This window comes from Pseudophryne corroboree, chromosome 3 (genome assembly GCF_028390025.1).
Source record: "Pseudophryne corroboree isolate aPseCor3 chromosome 3, aPseCor3.hap2, whole genome shotgun sequence".
Lineage (NCBI taxonomy): Eukaryota > Metazoa > Chordata > Amphibia > Anura > Myobatrachidae > Pseudophryne > Pseudophryne corroboree.
Window position 1 is genome coordinate 456,148,778 of NC_086446.1, and position 21,826 is coordinate 456,170,603.

Consider the following 21,826-nt stretch of genomic DNA (forward strand, 5'->3'; position numbering starts at 1 on the left):
AGGTGGCCCTGCTGTCACAGGATACGGCCTCCCTAAAGGATCCTGCGGATAGGAAGCAGGAAGGTATCCTGAAGTCTGTTTATACACATTCAGGTACTCTGCTGAGGCCGGCAATTGCATCGGCCTGGATGTGTAGTGCTGTAGCAGCATGGACAGATACTCTGTCTGAGGAACTGGATACCTTGGACAAGGATACTATTTTACTAACCCTGGGGCATATAAAAGACGCTGTCCTATATATGAGGGATGCCCAGAGGGACATTTGCCTACTGGGCTCTAGAGTAAATGCAATGTCAATTTCTGCCAGAAGGGTCCTGTGGACTCGGCAGTGGACAGGTGATGCCGACTCTAAAAAACACATGGAGGTTTTACCTTATAAGGGTGAGGAATTGTTTGGGGGACGGTCTCTCGGACCTAGTTTCCACAGCTACGGCTGGGAAGTCAAATTTTTTGCCATATATTCCCTCACAGCCTAAGAAAGCACCGTATTACCAAATGCAGTCCTTTCGTTCACAAAAAAGCAAGAAAGTCAGAGGTGCATCCTTTCTTGCCAGAGGCAGGGGTAGAGGAAAGAAGCTGCACCTTACAGCTAGTTCCCAGGAACAGAAGTCCTCCCCGGCTTCCACTAAATCCACCGCATGACGCTGGGGCTCCACAGGTGGAGCCGGGAGCGGTGGGGGCGCGTCTCCGAAATTTTAGCCACCAGTGGGTTCGCTCACAGGTGGATCCCTGGGCTATACAGATTGTGTCTCAGGGATACAAGCTGGAATTCGAAGTGATGCCCCCTCACCGTTACCTCAAATCGGCCCTGCCAGCTTCCCCCATGGAAAGGGAGATAGTGTTAGCGGCAATTCACAAGTTATATCTCCAGCAGGTGGTGGTAAAGGTTCCCCCCCTTCAACAGGGAAAGGGTTACTATTCCACAATGTGTTTGGTACCGAAACCGGACGGTTTGGTCAGACCCATATTGAATTTAAAGTCCCTGAACATTTATCTGAAAAGATTCAAGTTCAAAATGGAATCGCTCAGAGCGGTCATTGCAAGCCTGGAAGAGGGGGATTTTATGGTGTCTCTGGACATCAAGGATGCTTACTTGCATGTCCCCATTTATCCACCTCATCAGGAGTACCTCAGATTTGTGGTACAGGACTGTCATTACCAATTCCAGACGTTGCCGTTTGGTCTGTCCACGGCACCGAGAATATTTACCAAGGTAATGGCGGAAATGATGGTGCTCCTTCGAAAGCAAGGAGTTACAATTATCCCATACTTGGACGATCTCCTCATAAAGGCGAGGTCCAGAGAGCAGTTGCTGATCAGCGTAGCACACTCTCAGGAAGTGTTGCAACAGCACGGCTGGATTCTGAATATTTCAAAGTCGCAGCTGATTCCTACGACGCGTTTGCCCTTCCTGGGCATGATTCTGGACACAGACCAGAAGAAGGTGTTTCTTCCGGCGGAGAAGGCTCAGGAGCTCGTGACTCTGGTCAGAGACCTTCTAAAACCAAAACAGGTGTCGGTGCATCACTGCACGCGAGTCCTGGGAAAGATGGTGGCGTCATACGAAGCCATTCCCTTCGGCAGGTTCCATGCGAGGGTCTTTCAGTGGGATCTGTTGGACAAGTGGTCCGGATCGCATCTTCAGATGCATCGGCTGATCACCCTATCACCCAGGGCCAGGGTGTCTCTTCTGTGGTGGCTGCAGAGTGCTCACCTTCTCGAGGGCCGCAGGTTCGGCATACAGGACTGGGTCCTGGTGACCACGGATGCAAGCCTCCGAGGATGGGGGGCAGTCACTCAGGGAAGAAACTTCCAAGGGCTGTGGACAAGTCAGGAGGCTTGTCTGCACATCAATATCCTGGAACTAAGGGCCATATACAACGCCCTGAGTCAAGCGGAGCCTCTGCTTCGCAACCAACCGGTGCTGATTCAGTCAGACAACATCACCGCAGTGGCTCATGTAAACCGCCAGGGCGGTACAAGAAGCAGGGTGGCGATGGCAGAAACCGCCAGTATTCTTCGTTGGGCGGAGAATCACGTGCAAGCACTGTCAGCAGTGTTCATTCCGGGAGTGGACAACTGGGAAGCAGACTTCCTCAGCAGGCACGACCTCCACCCGGGAGAGTGGGGACTTCATCAAGAAGTCTTCACACAGATTACAAATCGATGGGAACTGCCACAGGTGGACATGATGGCGTCCCGCCTCAACAAAAAGCTAAAAAGGTATTGCGCCAGGTCAAGGGACCCTCAGGCGATAGCTGTGGACGCGCTAGTGACACCGTGGGTGTTCCAGTCGGTCTATGTGTTACCTCCTCTTCCTCTCATACCCAAGGTGCTGAGAATTGTAAGAAAAAGAGGAGTGAGAACAATACTCATTGTTCCGGATTGGCCAAGAAGGACTTGGTACCCGGAACTGCAAGAGATGCTCACAGAGGACCCATGGCCTCTGCCTCTCAGGCAGGACCTGTTGCAACAAGGGCCCTGTCTGTTCCAAGACTTACCGCGGCTGCGTTTGACGGCATGGCGGTTGAACGCCGGATCCTAGCGGAAAAAGGCATTTCGGATGAAGTTATTCCTACGCTGATAAAGGCTAGGAAGGATGTGACAGCAAAACATTATCACCGTATATGGCGAAAATATGTTGCTTGGTGTGAGGCCAAGAAGGCCCCTACAGAGGAATTCCAGCTAGGACTGTTCCTACACTTCCTACAGTCAGGAGTGACTATGGGCTTAAAATTAGGATCTATAAAGGTCCAGATTTCGACCCTATCCATTTTCTTTCAAAAGGAACTGGCTTCACTTCCTGAGGTTTAGACGTTTGTAAAGGGAGTGCTGCATATTCAGCCCCCTTTTGTGGCACCTTGGGATCTTAACGTGGTGTTGAGTTTCCTGAAATCTCACTGGTTTGAGCCACTTAAGACCGTGGAGCTAAAGTATCTCACGTGGAAAGTGGTCATGCTATTGGCCTTAGCTTCGGCTAGGCGTGTGTCAGAATTGGCGGCTTTGTCATGTAAAAGCCCCTATCTGGTTTTCCATATGGACAGGGCAGAATTACGGACTCGTCCGCAATTTCTGCCGAAGGTGGTGTCATCTTTTCATTTGAACCAACCTATTGTGGTGCCTGCGGCTACTCGTGACTTGGAGGATTCCAAGTTACTTGATGTAGTCAGGGCTTTGAAGATTTATGTAGCCAGAACGGCTGGAGTCAGGAAAACTGACTCGCTGTTTATCCTATATGCATCCAACAAGCTGGGTGCTCCTGCTTCAAAGCAAACTATTGCTCGCTGGATCTGTAACACGATTCAGCAAGCTCATTCTGCGGCTGGATTGCCACATCCGAAATCAGTAAAAGCCCATTCCTCAAGGAAAGTGGGCTCTTCTTGGGCGGCTGCCCGAGGGGTCTCGGCATTACAGCTTTGCCGAGCAGCTACTTGGTCGGGTACAAACACTTTTGCAAAATTCTTCAAGTTTGATACCCTGGCTGAGGAGGACCTTGTGTTTGCCCATTCGGTGCTGCAGAGTCATCCGCACTCTCCCGCCCGTTTGGGAGCTTTGGTATAATCCCCATGGTCCTTACGGAGTCCCCAGCATCCACTAGGACGTTAGAGAAAATAAGATTTTACTCACCGGTAAATCTATTTCTCGTAGTCCGTAGTGGATGCTGGGCGCCCGTCCCAAGTGCGGATTTTCTGCAATACGTGTATATAGTTATTGCTTACATAAAGGGTTATGTTATGTTGGCATCCGTTGGTTGATGCTCTGTTGTTGTTCATACTGTTAACTGGGTATGTTATCACGAGTTATACGGTGTGATTGGTGTGACTGGTATGAGTCTTACCCTGGATTCCAAAATCCTTTCCTTGTAATGTCAGCTCTTCCGGGCACAGTTTCCTTAACTGAGGTCTGGAGGAGGGGCATAGACAGAGGAGCCAGTGCACACCAGTAGTCCTAATTCTTTCTTAGAGTGCCCAGTCTCCTGCGGAGCCCGTCTATTCCCCATGGTCCTTACGGAGTCCCCAGCATCCACTACGGACTACGAGAAATAGATTTACCGGTGAGTAAAATCTTATTTTTTCATTTTACACTTTTCCATCTCCTTTATGACTTTTTTATTTTCTTGCAAGTAAATCTTATTTGTGGTTTAGGTTATCTTGAGCACACCTTCTTTACATGCGAAACTATGCAGCATAAAACCAAGTTCAGCGTAAGTTGCGCTATCCAGTTTTGATTGACCCCCTCTTTATGTCACTCTTACCCTCCTCTATCGTTTCACCTAGCTGCAGATTGAGGGTATGACAGTACATGGTCTTCAGGGGAAGTACAGAGGTATCCTGCAGGCAGCAAGACTGATCCTGGAAGAGGAAGGCTTGCATGGATTCTGGAAGGGACACATCCCAGCCCAGCTTCTGTCTGTTTCTTATGGGGCGGTACAGGTCAGAGCTGTAGGAGTTTGTTGTCTCTCATGATGGTACTGGTAAATGTTGTGGTGGGATTCAGCTAAAGCGCCTGTCTGTCATCTTGCAGTTTGTGAGCTTCGAGCTATTAACGGAAGTTTTTCACACTTCCACCGCTCTTGACATTCGTGCCCCTGCAGTGCACTTTTTGTGTGGCGGCCTGGCTGCCTGCTCAGCGACTCTAACCGTGCAGCCTCTGGATACGCTAAGGACACGTTTTGCCGCACAGGGCGAGCCTAAGGTATGGGTATGAATATTGGTGTGACTCATTATTTTTCTTTTTTTCTTGTAAAGCAATGAATCATTGCTTAAATGTTTACATGCAAGGGAAACTATAGTCTACAGTCTAAATCCCAGCAAAATCAGTGTTCTGTAGTAATGTTCATAGAGAATGCTGCAGTGCCTCGGATCATTACCACTCACTTATAGTTCTCATACAGTTTTTTAAATTCCCAGGCATTGACATATATATTTTATTAAGCAATGAAATAATTATAAGAGTAGCTCCTTAATAATTGTATAAAATATCTTAATTGTTTGTAATTAACAAAAACGGTTTGCTAAAAAGGCGAATCCCTATCAATTTGAGCTAATTATTAAAAGACTAAATGACTTAGGGGGAGATTTACTCAACAGTGATAAAAGTGGAAAAGTTGCCCATGACACCCAATCGTCTGCTCTGTATTCTTCTATAGTATGCAAATTATAAATGTTAAGTCAATGATGATTGGTTGCCATGGGCAACTTCTCCACTTTTATCACTGCTTAGTACATGTCCCCCATAATTAGCTAAACAATGCTGATTAAGACAAAATAGTGACAGTGATGCATGTGTTGGCTCTATAAAATGAAACCTGTAAATTGCTGTAAGTGTAAAGATAACATAAAAGACAATGGGGGTATTTATAAAAGCTCAAAGAGAGATAAAATACCAGCCAATCCGCTTCTGCTTTTACATTTTACAGGCTGGGTTTGAAAAATGACAGTTAGGAGCTGATTGATTGGTACTTTATCTCTCAGAATTGTATCTCTCTCCAAGCTTTGACAAATACCCCCCAATGTATTCATTCATATGTGAAGGCAATTTTGTTAAGGAAATTTTACAGTTTTATGACATTGTTGACACTGGGTAGCGCTGCGCCATTTCTATATATCTAATTTTATTTTACGTTTACCCATAAAGAATTGGCCTTACCAATAGGAATAATACATGCAAACATGAAAATACAATTGGTTCCTTTTGTCCCATAGAAAAAATAGAACAAGTCAGATAATAACTAATTGGTATTTTTCAATCCTGTTCATCATGGAATACCCAACATGACACAGGATTGAATATATTGTAGATGCAGATTTTACTGAATTAATAAACAGAGATATGACGTCAGAGGTTTTTAACATAACTCTATTTACCTACAGTATATCCTATATCAAAAAAATTACCTTTTAAGGTTGCACAAAGTGAAGGGGAGACAAAGATAAAAGTCCACTTGGCAATGAGTTAAGAAGATAGAGAGAACAAAATGTGTTATTATTAAATAGGCATTAGTGCTTTCAGAAATAGGTTTATATTATAATAAGTATTTTTATCATCAGTAGCAGCCCCCAGCAATTTGCTGTTCACAAGTCACCCACCACGTATCTTATGGTACACTCTCTAATCCCATGTGTATAAACCTTAAGATTGAAGCGTTGTAATTTCAATGTAAGGAGTAAAAACCATGTAAATATCAGTTCAGGCGAGACATTGTATACATCCCTTAATACACAGGGACAGCTCATGATCTTTCTACTAGTTGTGCTGCTAGTATGTGAGACAAATCCAACCATTTATTTATTTTCCAGGTGTATAAGACCTTGCACCATGCCATCAGCACTATGTACAGAACAGAAGGATTCTTCACGTTCTACCGTGGCCTCTGCCCCACCCTTCTTGCGGTATTCCCTTATGCCGGTCTTCAGTTCTCCTCCTACAGCTTGTTAAAGAGAATATGGAACTGGTCATCAGGCCAGGACAAAAGAGGTGCCTAAAACCCGAACTAACTTTTGTAAAACATTGTTTAGTTCTTTTTCCATAAAGCTTAATACTAGGTACTGGTCACAGCTGTCATAGCTGCAGGCAGACTTGTATTTATTTAGATTCAGCAGATTGTGAGACATGAGACCAGGGGCCAAATGTAATTGAGTGAGAGTTTCGGAAAGTGAGAGATTTGGTAAAGTTTTTCAGTTTTTTTTTAAAGTGGCAATTATTTACACTGCAAAACCAGGTCGATCTTGCTGTGTAAATGATTGCCACTTTAAAAAAAAAAACCCTGCAAAACCTTACCAAATCTCTCACTTTCTGAAACTCTCACTCTGTTACATTTGGCCCCAGATATCTGATGCCTCGGGCTGTCACCTTCATTACATTGCTGGCGGCAGGAAAACCATACAGGCATTCAGCTGAAGTGTAAAGTGAGTGAAAATAGGGAAATTATTATTGAAGATAAATACAAAGCCAAATGCCTTCAGGTTTTTTTTAAAGACTTTATTTTTTGGTAGCAGATTACAACCGTAAAGGATATAGGGGGATAGAGAGGCAAAGAAGGAGGGAAAGAGATAACAGGACAGAATTCAGAGAACTCCAAGTACAGGCAGGTTGTGATACAAATACCATGGTGTTCAGAACTTGTGAAAAGAGCGAATTGTGTAGGAGAATAGAGAGATACTGCTTACGTAGCTACAAACAAAACCTTGTTAATAATTGCTGTCAGAGCCAGCTGTGATTTGGCCACATTACAAATATTTTTAATACGTTTTTATTCTTCAGTCCTCTACGGCAGCCATACTATGTTGGTTAGTACGGATTATCTTAGGGTAGAGACAGGGGAAAGATAAGACCGCCCACGTCCCCTACACATGGTAACTACTCCATATTCCTCCTTGTTGTTTTCCTGTCTTTTCTAGGTAGAGATTGTGAGGTTTTTTTTTTAGTTATTTTTCCTCCTTGATATGTTTACCGTGCTATTCAGCCCAGCAACGTGCCTTCTAGGAGCCGCAAGCAGAGGTGGTGTGGGGTGGCTCCCTGGGGAGCGCTAGTCGCACACTCAGTGCAAATGTGGTATGAAGATGAGGCACAACAGCTGTTCTGTGTTGCACCATCCACTGGGAATGTCTCTGCTGTTGCCCTCTCACTTCCCTGTTTATTTCACCATACAAGGAACCCTGAGCCTTCTTTCCAACAGCCAGTCAGTGCCCTAGCAAGGCAAGTCCTTATTTGGGACACTGCATTTTATACTAAATGCAGGTAGTATCAAGTTTTGTAGAGAGATATAGGGGTTAATGCATGATCATCAGTTATATGCTTTAGTGATATCTGCGCATGTAGTGTACTGATTCTGTGTTTTGGAGCCGGTATGTGTCAACTGCCCGCTCCTATCTTTAGGATAGCACACCGATGTGCAGGTAAATGTAGGTCTGTCTATTATTACCCAGTTTTGTTCAATTACTGTTGCCCCAATTATAAATCGCAACGGCATATGCTGCGCTACATAAGAAACTGTTAATAATAATGTACGAATGGTAGGTGGCATGGACCGTTTCGACAGCTGCAGCTGTTGTCGCCGCATGCATAGCATGGTTCCGACAAGCAGGAATTGTGCATTCAAACAACAATTTTTTATTTTTGTAATTTTATATTTTAAATACCGCCACGGGTACCGCTGGGAGAAATTTGATCAATGAATGCAAGCGCCGGTCAGTGACAGCGGCCTCGCTGAAAGAGGGAGAGTGGAAAGTGCCAGAAAGGTGAATTAACACTCTCCCTCTCCGGCAAAATACATAATACAGGTTGAGTATCCCTTATCCAAAATTCAAAATCCCACATTTTTGGGTCCCCTACTGTGATAATGACCAATATATTATATATTATGTGTATATATAGATATATTATATAGATATATAATATAATATATCTACATATGTGTCTTTATCTCAGTAGGGGAACCAAAAATGTGTGTTTTGAACTGTATATGCCGCCGATACAGAACCCTGCTTCACCGCGCTAAATGGGCGAAGCAAGGTTCTTACAGATAAAGTGGAGAGGTTGGCCAAAGCCAACAAATGGCTTCTAATACCCCTTTTCCACTGCCTTGAAAACCACAGATTTTTGCACATGAACACGCATCAACCTGGGTTTTTGTTCAGTGCAAGAGAGTCCCCCCCCAAAAACCCGGGTCCAGTTACCCAGGAATCCAACCCGGGTAGCGAGCAGGATTGGACATGGATAGGACACGGATTAAGGGGCAGTGTAAATAGGGTAACCCAGGTCATCTGACCTGGGACCTGTTTTCAGCATGTGGGGAGCCTATACCTACCTATTTGCACTATCCCACGGGCAGTCGGAAGATTGGGTAACATGGGGCTGCTGTGTGCCCTTGCTATGCCGGGTGAAGGGAGTAGATGCCGCTCGCATGCGTGCAGCGTTCATTCAGTGCACAGAGACAGAGGCTGTGGGCAGCCCAGCAGCTGACGTGGGGTGATATATATGAGGGGGCTGGCCTCACAGCACGGAGGCCACGCCCTGGGTTTTCCGATCTGCCGGATTTCACAGCACGTGGAGTTGATGTAATCTCTAAGCACCAGCCTAAAGAGACTGCACCCGTGTGCAGTGTAAACGCTGCCGACCCAGGAATATCTCGGTCAGCGCTGCAGTGGGTAATGGGTGAAGTCCGGGTCTGACCAGGATTGGAACAGTGTTTCGAAATCCCGGGTCAGACCTGGCATTTGGTGTAAAAGCAGTATAACTGTCAATTCAAAGACTGTGCTAGATAAGTGACAGAAGCTGATGCTTTGAGCAACTTGTCCACATGAGCTCTCTGCAAGGCTTGATACGTCTCCACCTCAATACCTTGATTAGTTAGTATAGTCACTTATACAGATGTGTCCTCATACAGCTAGTATCATGAGATAAACAGAAAAAAATATGTACAGATGGCGCTTCAGTTCAAAGGTGCTGCAATCCCCCAGCCGGGAAGGTCATCAATTTCCCAAAAAGTTCAGTCCTAGTTCTATAGTTTTGCTGAGGTGCGCTCCCTGGGTCACTACGGGTAGTGTCTCTTTGTTCAGAAAGGGGAAATTCTCATCTACAGATGGCTTATTAGCAGTACTTCCTTGTTCCAATATTACACGATGTCCTCAAAAAGAGAATTTGTATATAGTGAAGTACCGTAGGGATCAAATGGGTTTGCAGAAATTTCAATCACATATAAGATGTAATATAAAGCAGAAAAACTTCAATCCACCTTAATGTGGCGGACCTACGTACCAGACTTAGTGGGGTGTCAGTAGTGCCCACCCAATCACGCTTGTAATATCCCTTCCTTTGTTCCTGCAGACTCCGATATCAGTTCGTTTCTAATACTCCTTCACCTCTGCCATCTGTCCTGGATCCTGTGTTTTTTGCTCACTGGGATAAACAGCTTGTCAGTACCATGAGCTTCCTGAGTGCAGAGTTAACGAGCTCCACATGTGGTGGTTAACCTGTGTGAATCTGAATTCAGCAATCTGAAGTTTAGGCCTAAACTTCAGATTGCTGAATTCAGATTCACACAGGTTAATCACCACATGTGGAGCTCGTTAACTCTGCACTCAGGAAGCTCATGGTACTGACAAGCTGTTTATCCCAGTGAGCAAAAAACACAGGATCCAGGACAGATGGGAGAGGTGAAGGAGTATTAGAAACGAACTGATATCGGAGTCTGCAGGAACAAAGGAAGGGATATTACAAGCGTGATTGGGTGCGCACTACTGACACCCCACTAAGTCTGGTACGTAGGTCCGCCACATTAAGGTGGATTGAAGTTTTTCTGCTTTATATTACATCTTATTTTGCACCTTACAACAAGCAGTACTTCACTATATATTGCTATTTCCTCCTATTTACGGACATATTATATCTGGACGGAGAGGTGAAGGAGTGTTAGAAAAGAACTGATATCGGAGTCTGCAGGAACAAAGGAAGGGATATTACAAGCGTGATTGGGTGGGCACTACTGACACCCCACTAAGTCTGGTACGTAGGTCCGCCACATTAAGGTGGATTGAAGTTTTTCTGCTTTATATTACGTCTTATATGTGATTGAAATTTCTGCAAACCCATTTGATCCCTACGGTACTTCACTATATACAAATTCTCTTTTTGAGGACATCGTGTAATATTGGAACAAGGAAGTACTGCTGATAAGCCATCTGTAGATGAGAATTTCCCCTTTCTGAACAAAGAGACACTACCCGTAGTGACCCAGGGAGCGCACCTCAGCAAAACTATAGAACTATGTATCATGAGATGCCTAGCATGAGCGAGCCACCAGATCCATGCAATTCTGCTAACGTTGGACACCCTTTTTTGCCAAAAATGCATCTTAGTCACAAAGCAATGTGACTAAAACGTACGAGGAGACTGTGCTGATTAATTTGATATGACACTTGTATTATTGTGTGTAACTGAGTCTGTAAACGGAGCAGAGCTGAACTTGTATTGGAAAAAAGCTGCGGCTGCTACATTGTAGCACTTTGTGTACAGATTCAGAGACTCAGATGTACACAGATATGTGTCATATCAAATTAACCACTGGCCTGGCATGGTTGCATAAGATGCGGCCACACCAGGCTGGGCTTTCCCTGACATGGTCGCATCTGATGCGACCAGTCAGAAAGCTCACTGTGCAGCAGTTGACGTGGGGTGATATGAGGGTATCTGGCCTAACAGGCCCGAGGCCACACGCTTCCTGCAATTGCTGCTCCTGGTTCCCTACCAGCCGTGCTGACTATAACTGCTCGGCAGTACCCCCCCACCCTGCGTCTGCAAACATTAGCAGCCGCTGGGGAAATGTAAAATAAAAAAACAGCCCCTTACCTTCCTGAAGGGCTCTGGGGCTGCTGAGAGGACCTCGTGCCTAAAATGAGAAGTCACAATGTTCTGATCATCGATGGTTGTGATGTTTTGATCATCGATGTTTGTACCAGTATTTAAAAAAGAAAAAGAAAATTTGTTTTGGACAATCTTTATTTAAATATTCTTAATCTAATTCAATCATTAAAAAACCCCAACCATTTCTGAGCGGCTTTTGTAAAAAATATTAGTCAGTTAAGTGGTTAATCAGCACAGTCTCCTTGTGCGTCCCAGTCGTATTGTGTTGCGACTAAAGGGCCGTACTGACGGGGAGATTTCCCCAGAGATGTGTGCTGAGCAGTCTAGCACAGACCGCTCAGCACACATCTCTCCCCCCCCGCTCAGCACAGCGTGGGGAGAAACCGCTCATTTCTAGCACTGGCGATAGCGACCGTGCATCGCAGGAGCGATGTTCAGCTAATTTCTAAGAAATCTAGTCAGATACTTGTCGCTGACTGGTTGGTACGTTATCTCTGTCAACTCTACAGTATCTCCCTCCAAGCTTTGATAAATCTCCCCAGTGTCTTTTGTGGCACCATGGGACATGAACCTGATATTAAATGCTTTGGTGGCTCCTCCATTTGAGCTTCTGCAAGAAGTTACCCTACGGTTCTTGACCATTAAAATGTTTTTGTTTTATTCCCCCCAAAGTAATCCATAGCTGTGTATAGATTATACCCCATCTGTGTTCTTCTTTTAAGATGTACAGTACATTGTACATCTTAATAACCTAATGTTCTCACGCTCACGCAGTGCCGTAACTAGACATTTTAGAGATGTGTGCAAGAAACGGCATTGGTGCCCCACCCCACCTTATGTAAAATAGGGGCAGTGCGCACCATAGGCGCGCGTCAAAAATATAGGGCGTGGCTTCATGGGGAAGGGGTGTGGCCACAAAATAATACCAATTCATATTACCGTGCACAGTAGTCTCCATTATTCAAATTACGCCACACAGTAGCGCCACTACACCATGTAGAGACCCCTTTTTACACATTACGGCGGACAGCGTCCCCTTTTTACACATTACGACAGACAGCGTCCCCTTTTTTACACATTACAACAGAATAGAGAGAGAGAGAGAATAGATGATACTTACCATCTCTCCGCTGGCTGAGGCAGTCAAGCTCCTCGGTGCTGGCAGCTCCGGAGGTAGGGGAGGAGGAGGGAGGGGGGGGACTCAGGAGCAGCAGCAGCGCACTGTAATTGGTGGCGGCTCGGCTGCAGCTGTCCCTCTCCTTCCGCATTGGCTGGCCGCCGCCGCTGTGAATGTTGGGATGAGGGAAGCGCATCCCAGCATTCACAGCAGAGGCGGTCAGCCTATGTGGAAGGAGAGGGACAGCTGCAGCAGCGCCGCCACCGATAACAGTGCACTGCTGCGGTTCCCGAGTCCCCCTCCCTGCTCCCGGAGCTACTGCTCCTCACCTCTCACACAAATGCGGCTTGTAATGAGTCAGTTTGACTCATTACAGTGCGGCCAGTTGCGCTCTCAGGGCGACTGCACTGTGTGCCAGGCACACCTGGCACACACGTATTTGCGGCCCTGCGCTCACGTATACTGTTGGGCCTAAATCAGAAGAGACACTTAAAGATAAGGAGGAACAACAGATCCCTATGTAGGAGAAGTGGGCGGTATATTGCATGAAGTTTATAGCATGGCCCCAGTGGCCACGTGGTCTCCAACACAAGGCAGAGGACTGGTGATATATTGCATGATGGGACCATATACCACCATTCATCTCTGTCCAGCGAGTTCTCCGCCTTGCTCTCCCAAGCCAGTTTAAAAGGTACAGCAGGGTTCTGCAATAACAATACAGTACAGAAGTGAAATAGCACACTGTCGTCCAGGAATACTGTATATAAGTACACAGTTTCTCAACAGGCATCTTGAGCATTAGGACGGATGACTTTATTTGTGGTTGAATAAATCCCCTCATCTGAATTTAGTAAAAATGAAGAGATTATTAAAAGGAGAAATGTATCATGAAAATTTCCCCATGATATGCAACTTTTACACATTTGTGAATATTATTAGCGGCTCTTTTACACTAGTCAACTTGTATTGTAATTGCAGTGGTCTAGGTAGGGTAGGACTGGAGGTTGCAGAGTGTTTATGAATTATTTATAAAAGAGAGTGTGGCCGGACAGCCCCTGGTGGCCACATAGACAATGGTGGCCGTGGCACTGAAGGGGTTATCCCCTAGTGCTTGGCGCCACTTTTAAACTGTGCACTGGCACTAGGCGCCATCTTTAAATGTATTGTAGGCGCTAGGCGCCGGGTATTTAAATATATAAAATGCTTTAAAATATGTTTTATGATGTGTTTTAATATGTGATGCTCTAGGCACAGTGGTAGGATTGCACATTTACAATGCATGCAAATGCAAGCACTTAGAAAGAATGTGTAAGTTATTTTGGGGCAGATGTATTAACCTCGATAAGGCATAAGGAAGTGATAAACCAGTGATAAATGCAAGGTGATACACGCACCAGCCAATCAGCTCCGATATGTAAATTAACAGTTAGGAGCTGATTGGCTAGTGCGTGTATCACCTTGCATTTATCACTGGTTTATCACTTCCTTATGCCATCTCCAGGTTAATACATCTGCCCCTTTGTTTCTAAAAGGCTTTGACAATTGTTCTTCAGCAACTTGTACATAGCAAGTCATATGTTAATTGTCCTAGCTAAAGCAGGGTGTCGATTAGCAGGCCTTTTGGTGGGCAAACATTTTCTTTCAGGTACAAACGAAGGTTTTGAAAGAAGACTGTGCTTTCAGCATCTCCTGTGATGTGATAAGTCAAAACTGGTTTTGCATGGAGACACAAGTGGCTCCTAAATCAGATTGTGTTTTATGAATGCAAACTAGTGGGTTTCGTTTAACAACAGTTTGATCTAACATGTCCTAGGCTGCATTATGTGTGATGCAGATTATGTTTAACTTATAAGAACATTGTCTATGTGTGAGAGGATGAATGCAATTGAAATTCAAGTTATATTTACATTTGTGAAAGAGACAGGAATATGATAATCAGATTGTGTTTGGGAATGCACACTGGTTTGGTTTATATATGCAAAGGAGCAGAACATTGCTTTATCTAATTCTTAACTTTTGAAATGTAACTTGTATTTATTTATATTTTGTGTGATAACCTGATTGGTTGAAGAAGACGGGGAGGGCTTACCCCACTTGTGGTACTGTGTGTAGAATTGAGATAAAGAGGAGCCCCGTGAGCCTCCAGAGTGTATTATACCAGTTTCATTCTGCTGTAACATCTTGCTGTATTGCTGAGCCTTTTTGAAGGCTGTATTTGGCAAATAAAGATCTTCTGCCTAAAGACGACTGCTTCATCTTGTGACCTGCAGGGCTAGGCGAAACCTAGCTCTGTACACCGGCTGTCCAGGGTGTAACCAGCGTCTCCAAGCTCCGCCTTTCGGCCTGCCACCGTGCTGTGCTTGGGCAAGCAACGTTTGGGGATTTGTCAACACCACACAGGGGTTGTAAGGCGGCGTGTCGACGCATACAGAGCAGAACCGTGGTTCCAAATGCCACGGCGGGTTAGGAGTCTGGTGGTGGCAGCGTAAACCCACCCACTGCGCAGTGGGTGGTCAGTAACAGGCGGTGACTGACGGTAAGCGGGAATCCCCATGTGGCCAGGTCCCATGTGACCTAAACATCCATTCTGTGTACTGGGGATGGGACGTGAAAGCGGTGAGGGCTTTCGTACGGGACCGTCCGGTCACACAGAGCAAGAATATTGGTTGGCTCTTTGATTAATCACTGGTAAGAGGAAACTAGTCCTGTATGCTGAGCAAGGAATCGCAAAGGAGGAGGGCTACAAATAGATACATGGGAAACTATAAATAACCAGAAATGCTATATAGATAGAATCTGTTATGATGGTGAATTAGTTAATGTTCTTTGGATAGTGACACTTGAATTGTTTCTTTCCTCTATGGTGGAGATCTGTTTCGGCACTTATGTACTATATCCGTGTATCTTCCTACTAACTATGTTATGTCCATACATCCAGTAGTGATATATTAATTCTACCAAATGTGTGAAATTTTCATTTTTATAAGTCCAGCATCAAGATAAAGGAGCACCTTCATTCTAGTAAATTTTAAGGTTTATGATATAGTAATTATTTAGATTAGTGCCACATGTTCTTTTTCTTTCTTGCTCAACATTTAACTTTCACCATATTTTTGATTAACTTTTTTTTTTCTTTTTCTTTTTTACAAGATAACATCAAGAACTTTGTCTGTGGCAGTGGGGCTGGAGTAATCAGTAAAACCATCACCTATCCACTTGACCTTTTCAAAAAAAGACTTCAAGTTGGGGGCTTTGAGCAGGCGAGAGCTGCCTTTGGACAGGTATCTAAAAACCTAATGTTCACGCTGTTAACATTACACATGTCCATAAGCTAAAAATGTTAATGAGCACATACGAAGAAAACCATCCAAAATGGCACATGCAATTTCTTTTTTTTTTTTTTTTTTTTATGTTCCTTTCTAGCCATAACCCTCTCTGTAATTTAAGATTCTCAAATACAGTTGACCTCTGAAATGACTGATAAAACAGTAGCTTGCACTCAGCATGTGAAATTCATAAATAGGTTAGAACTGAGTAGCGTGCAGGCGTGTGATACGAGTGACCGGCATTCGGGATGTTGGCAGTCATAAGACGGACAACGTCATCCCGATGGAGAGAATCCCGACAGGTATTTCGGTAAGTATACTTGCCAACCTAACCGTAACCCTCCCTCCCCGCAGCCTATACCTAACAGTTCCCGCCATACTTACGTTCGGGTAACCGGATGTCGGGATTCCACAACCGTTCTTCTGACCGTGTGTCGGGATGCCGGCAGTCAAAATCCTTATGCCGGAATCCCGACACACGGTCAGAAGAACGCCAGCATCCTGGACTTATCCCGCGTGCAGAGCAATGAAGCTAAATTAGTCAAGGATAAGTAAGATTTTGCTTATGACAAAGGCTGTATAGAATGTGGATGGCTACTGATGTTAACATTACAATAACTATATGTGCAAATTGGTAGGGTTGCCACCTGCCTAGGATTCCTCCGGACAGTCCTTAAGTCAGAAGCTGTCTGGGGGCATGCCAATCCCGGACGGGTGGTGTCCGGAAATCACACGGTGGGGCATGGTGTTGGTAATGTTGCTGTCAGTGCGCCACCTGGCATCTCTCTCTGCTACTCCAGCCCGTCCTGCTGCCCACCTACTGTGAGTATTCCATCTGCGGAAGAGCAAATTTAATTGAGGCCTAGCTCTCATACTGATATCAATAGAAAGAGTTCACCTTTTGCGTACTGTATTTGCTTGTACAGCTCCATTCTGCACATTGTGAAGCAATTAGAAACACGAGTGTGGTGAGGGGGACGGATATTTTATGTGAGAGTGCATTGTAAATTGAAAGCTTGGTAATGGAAAGCATAATTAATAGTTCTTCAGTGCTTGACAAAAGGTTCTCTTGAAAACTTATCCTCTTTGCTTCCATAACAGACTGCTGTTTAGTTTATAGGTGTAAATTAATATTGCTTTGTAAGAGAGATTTCAGCTATGTAAAAAAAACCATGAGGGGGCTCTGGGCGGCCTAATATACAGGGGGCTCTGAGCCATGTACTGGGGCATTGTGGGGGCTCTGAGCCATGTACTGGGGCATTGTGGGGGCTCTGAGCCATGTACTGGGGCATTGTAGGGGCTCTGAACCATGTACTGGAGCATTGTGGGGGCTCCGAGCCATGTACTGGGGCATTGTGGGTACTGACAACTTGAGTACTGATATTAACCAATATGACCAAACCTGCAACATCTCTCATTGTACCTCACTTCCCCATAGAGGTTAAAATTAGATATGTTGGATTACTGTAAGAATCTGCATTGTGTGCAGTACATGCCATTTAATTGAATTGCCCCCACATATTCCCAGTTATAGCCTATTAACAACAAGTTTCTATTCTAATAAACTGCTATAACTATTGCACATAAAATATGGTTATTCATCTATTGGACCTCTTGATTGAGACAGTTCCCCACTATTACTTCATGCATCGTAATTGTGTGTTGCAGCCATACAGTTTGTTTAAATCTGCTCCAACAGGTCAGGACATACCATGGTCTCGTGGACTGCGCATGCTGCATACAGAGAGAAGAAGGGTTTCGTGGGTTTTTTAAAGGACTTTCTCCGAGCCTGCTGAAAGCTGCTGTTTCAACTGGACTTACCTTCTTCTGTTATGAGATGTTCTGCAATATGTTGTTGAGCTTAAAAAAAGCCAATAAAACTGAATAGGAAAATGAATGAAGGGGGAATGAAAGACTGTTACAGTATCCAGGGCAGATGGTGATAAGAGGCTGTAGAAAGGCAGCAACAGCCTTATCAACCCTGTGTAAGCGGTGTCTACTTTTACTACTACTACACAGCCTATCTTTTCTATACCTCATCATACACTGTACTGGTTCAAGAAGAGACAAGTTACACATTTTTCAAATTAGGTTATTTAATAAAATTTATATTTTTTATATATGTACAACGCCAATCACTGCAGATTTGGATTTATTTATTTTTGTTTTCTTGTTACATTTTAGCTTTTTATTATCTGCTTCAGATTGGTGTAACATTAGTTAGCCACTTGCTGATTCTGTCTGTTGGGACATACTATGCACTTTTTAAAAAATTTTTTATTAACCCCTTCAGTGGTATGCCCGGAAATCTGCCGGGATAGCCAGTGATATCAGCGCTAGCTACCCTGGAAGATTTCCGGGCATGCTACTGACTAAGTCCTCAGGGACAGCTGTGTAGAGTGACATCGCCCGGGAATCAGCATAAGGTATTACGGAGTTAAGCGCCCCCCGGACACCTATTGGCCCGGGGAGCGTGCTTATCAGTGTAATGGCTTATGCTGATTCCCGGGTGCTGCTATGCGGCCGAGAATCAGCGCAGACGCGGGCGATCCCTGTCTGCTCGCGCCAACTGCTCACCACCCCACTTGCACTTGCTAACCCCTCTCCCCCCTTGCACTTAACCCCTGCATCCCAGGAATAAAATACACACCATGCTAGGTGTGTAATTTTTTTTTTTTTTTTACTAAAAACCCACTGTTTTAGTTTTTTTTTTTTTTTGTATCAGCACTGATGCTGGAGATGCCCGCAGGTGTTTCCCTGCGGGCAATCGCCACCCTGCACCCCTCCACCCCGTACTTCAGCCCCTGTACTCCCACAATGTAAAAAACTCACCATGGGAGGTGTGTCCTTTCTTGTAAAACCTGCCACTGAAGGTGTTAAATGTAAACCATATACCATTGCTAAAAACAAATGTAACCATTGGTAGACAAACCAAAATATAAAGTAATAGCTGTTTTTATAAGTATATTTCCTATGCCATTGCTGCAGAAATTATGAAATATAAAAAAAATTATATAAAAAAAATTATAAAAATTATATTAAATATAAAAAAAGCCAGCATCTGGCATTTTATAGAGATACAAGGACACATGGACTGGTGTGCAGTTTTATCACTTACTGATTTTCTGCTTTTAATCATCTTTCACATTGGATTGTGCAGTTTATTTTTTCAAGCAGATAACCAGTTTCATTATATGTTACTGAATGGAAAACCACACACGTGTCAATGTACAGTGCAGTTGTAACGTACTTTATCATTAACTAAGCACAATCAGCTTATGGTCATGAGCCCTAAAATGGCTTTGTAAGGTTACTTCATGAATTAATAAAGTACTTCTAGTCTGAATCTAAGACCCTGCACTTAGGGGGTAATTCCAAGTTGATTGCAGCAGGAATTCTGTTAGCAACTGGGCAAAACCATGTGCACTGCAGGGGAGGCAGATATAACATGTGCAGAGAGAGTTAGATTTGGGTGTGGTGTGTTCAATCTGCAATCTAATTTGCAGTGTAAAAATAAAGCAGACAGTATTTACCCTGCACAGAAATAAAATAACCCACCCAAATCTAACTCTCTCTGCGCATGTTATATCTGCCTCACCTGCAGTGCACATGGTTTTTCCCAACTGCTAAAAAATTTCCTGGTGCGATCAACTTGGAATTACCCTTTTAGTTCTAGGACTACAGGGAAAAGGTCCAAGCATCTAAGAACAAGATGTTCAGGCCAATCTAGAGAGCACACATTCCAAATAGGTGAAAAGACCGCAACAGCTGTTATCCTCAAGGTGACTTAATATTACTTTTGTACCATTATTAGGTTGTTCATCCAAATGCATAAGCAACTGGTTGTGTTTTTTCTTAATATTCTTTTTTAAGTACAGGTGTCATCCAACTGTCATGGTTGAGTAAATGAAAACGTGGTCTTTCATTTGGCTGAATAGTATCGGATTTTTTTCATATCAGGCGGTGCTGTCTTTAGCTGGTTATAAGTGTTTCTGGACACAGTTGTTGACATTTGCTGGCTTCAGATTGCCCTTAAGAGTTATTGTGATGTAACAACAAGGATTACCGCTAACGATCTCCTTGCATATGACATTCATTTATGAAGAGCAGATGCTCTAGCTTGAACTGTGACAGCAGGAGAATAATAATTTGGCTGTAACGTTAGACCTCTGCAACACTACAAATCTTGAATTTTTTTTTTTTGAATAATACTATAAAAGTACTTTCCTTTGGGGCTACGTGCAGCCAGTCATAAGAGGACAAATAACATAGCTGCTATTAAACACAGCCTTGTGTAATGTGTATTTGTAAACTTAGTACTGTATGTGCCAATTTTTTCTGAAGCGCTATTTTTAAAATGGGTCTCGTATTCATAGATAGAAGTTATCTATCTTGTGTCTGTTTAAAAATTTTATTAATTTTCAATAAACTTCTGAATTTTTACTTAATGTATGTGGCCTGTTTTTATCAAACTAGAAAATTGTTATTTTTCTCTTTAGATGTCTAGATTCTAGGGCAGGCTTTCCCAACCACGGTCCTCAAGGCACACCAACAGTGCAGGTTTTAGTGATATCCAGGCTGCAGCACAGATGGTTAAATCAAAATAACTGAGCTACTAATTAATTACCTGTGCTGAATCCTGGATATCACTAAAACATGCACTGTTAGTGTGCCTTGAGGACCGTGGTTGGGAAAGCCTGTTCTAGGGTGTAATCGCTTATTGCGTTTAGTGATACATTGATCACCAAATTTGAAGTGATACATTGATCACCAAATTTGCAGGGACCTTGTGAATTTGATGCTTTGAGCATATAAGTGTTTTAGCTCTTGCTCAATACATCATAACCATGTGAGAAGAGAATGCAGTCATACTGTCGGGAGGAAGGGGTGTATTAGGGCTAGGGGGAGAATGCCACTTAGATGTCTCCACTGGAAGTGCTCCTCATGTTGGCTGCTGGAACCCAGAAGGTGCCGCCAGGACCAGGTAAGGATACCAGAGACGGGTTGTTGACATTATGGGTGGAATTCAAATGATATATTACGCCCAATCTCCTCTCTAAAATGATGCCCGTTATCGTGCATATTGTGCCCATAGTAATCAGGTTTAGCCGTGTAAAGGGTTGGATGCCTCACTACTCCAGGGGCAGCAAGTTGAAAGAATGATACCATGCCCCCGAGGGCAGAAGCAGAATGGGTGTAGAAAAGGGTGAAAATAATTGAATCCCGCCCTATGCATGTCAACCTAGTATACCATACTCTGTGAGAAGTGCACACAACTGAAGGATTCAGCAAGATTGTGTTAAACTGAATACAGTTCCATTGAACGTGTCAAAGGTGAATAGGCATTTTTTTTATATGCTTTTGATGCACTTATTAATTTCTTCAAGATAAGTTCTGGAAACTTCTCTTATTGTACATGTCTTATTGTACATGCAACCTCTCTATAAGTCTTATTTTTATATTTAAAACCAAAAATGTTTAATTATATGTAATTCTCTAGACTGGTTTTCAGACTTGTTTGGAAGCTAAATTAAAAAAAATGGAAACACTTCCTTTTACCGCATTCAGACCGCAAATGCCGGATCCTACCCGGTAAGGCAAACGTGTACTTACCGGGTGGGATCCGGCATTTGCGCTCCGCTGCTGGCTTTCCCGGCAATATACTGGGTCGGTTGCCATAGCAGCGGAGGGAGCAGCAGGGGCGGGGGTGGAGGCGGCGCCGGGAGATGAGCTCATCTCCTGCATTCTCAGCAGCGGCCAGCCAATACGGAAGGAGAGGAGAGTGCTGCAGCGGCGCCGCTACCAATGACATAGCGCTGCTGCGGCTCAAGTCCCCCTCCCTCCTCCCCCTTCTCCACTGCGGCTGCCCGGGATCTCTGCCCACACGAGGAGCCTGAGAGATGGTAAGTATATAGCTCTCTCTCTCTTTCTGTCTCTCTCTCTTTCTCTCTCTCTCTCTCTCTCCCCCCTTCTGTATCTCTTTCTCTCTCGCTTTCTCTCTGTTGTCCTGCTATTGAAA

At 44.2% G+C, this 21,826-nt stretch overlaps 1 protein-coding gene across 4 annotated transcripts in view; it reads left to right on the top strand.

The window, feature by feature from the left end:
- Positions 1-21,826, top strand: part of MIF4GD (MIF4G domain containing) — a 115,851-nt gene that overhangs the window by 15,067 nt on the left and 78,958 nt on the right. For 3 of the 4 annotated variants that reach the window (XM_063960637.1, XM_063960636.1, XM_063960635.1), the window contains exons 3-6: positions 4,278-4,433; positions 4,525-4,695; positions 6,300-6,477; positions 15,632-15,762. In XM_063960637.1, coding sequence (XP_063816707.1) covers positions 4,278-4,433; positions 4,525-4,695; positions 6,300-6,477; positions 15,632-15,762 — 636 coding nt within the window. Of the gene's footprint in view, positions 1-4,277; positions 4,434-4,524; positions 4,696-6,299; positions 6,478-15,631; positions 15,763-17,506; positions 20,228-21,826 lie in introns of those variants that run through there. The other variant, XM_063960638.1, reaches the window with a different exon arrangement.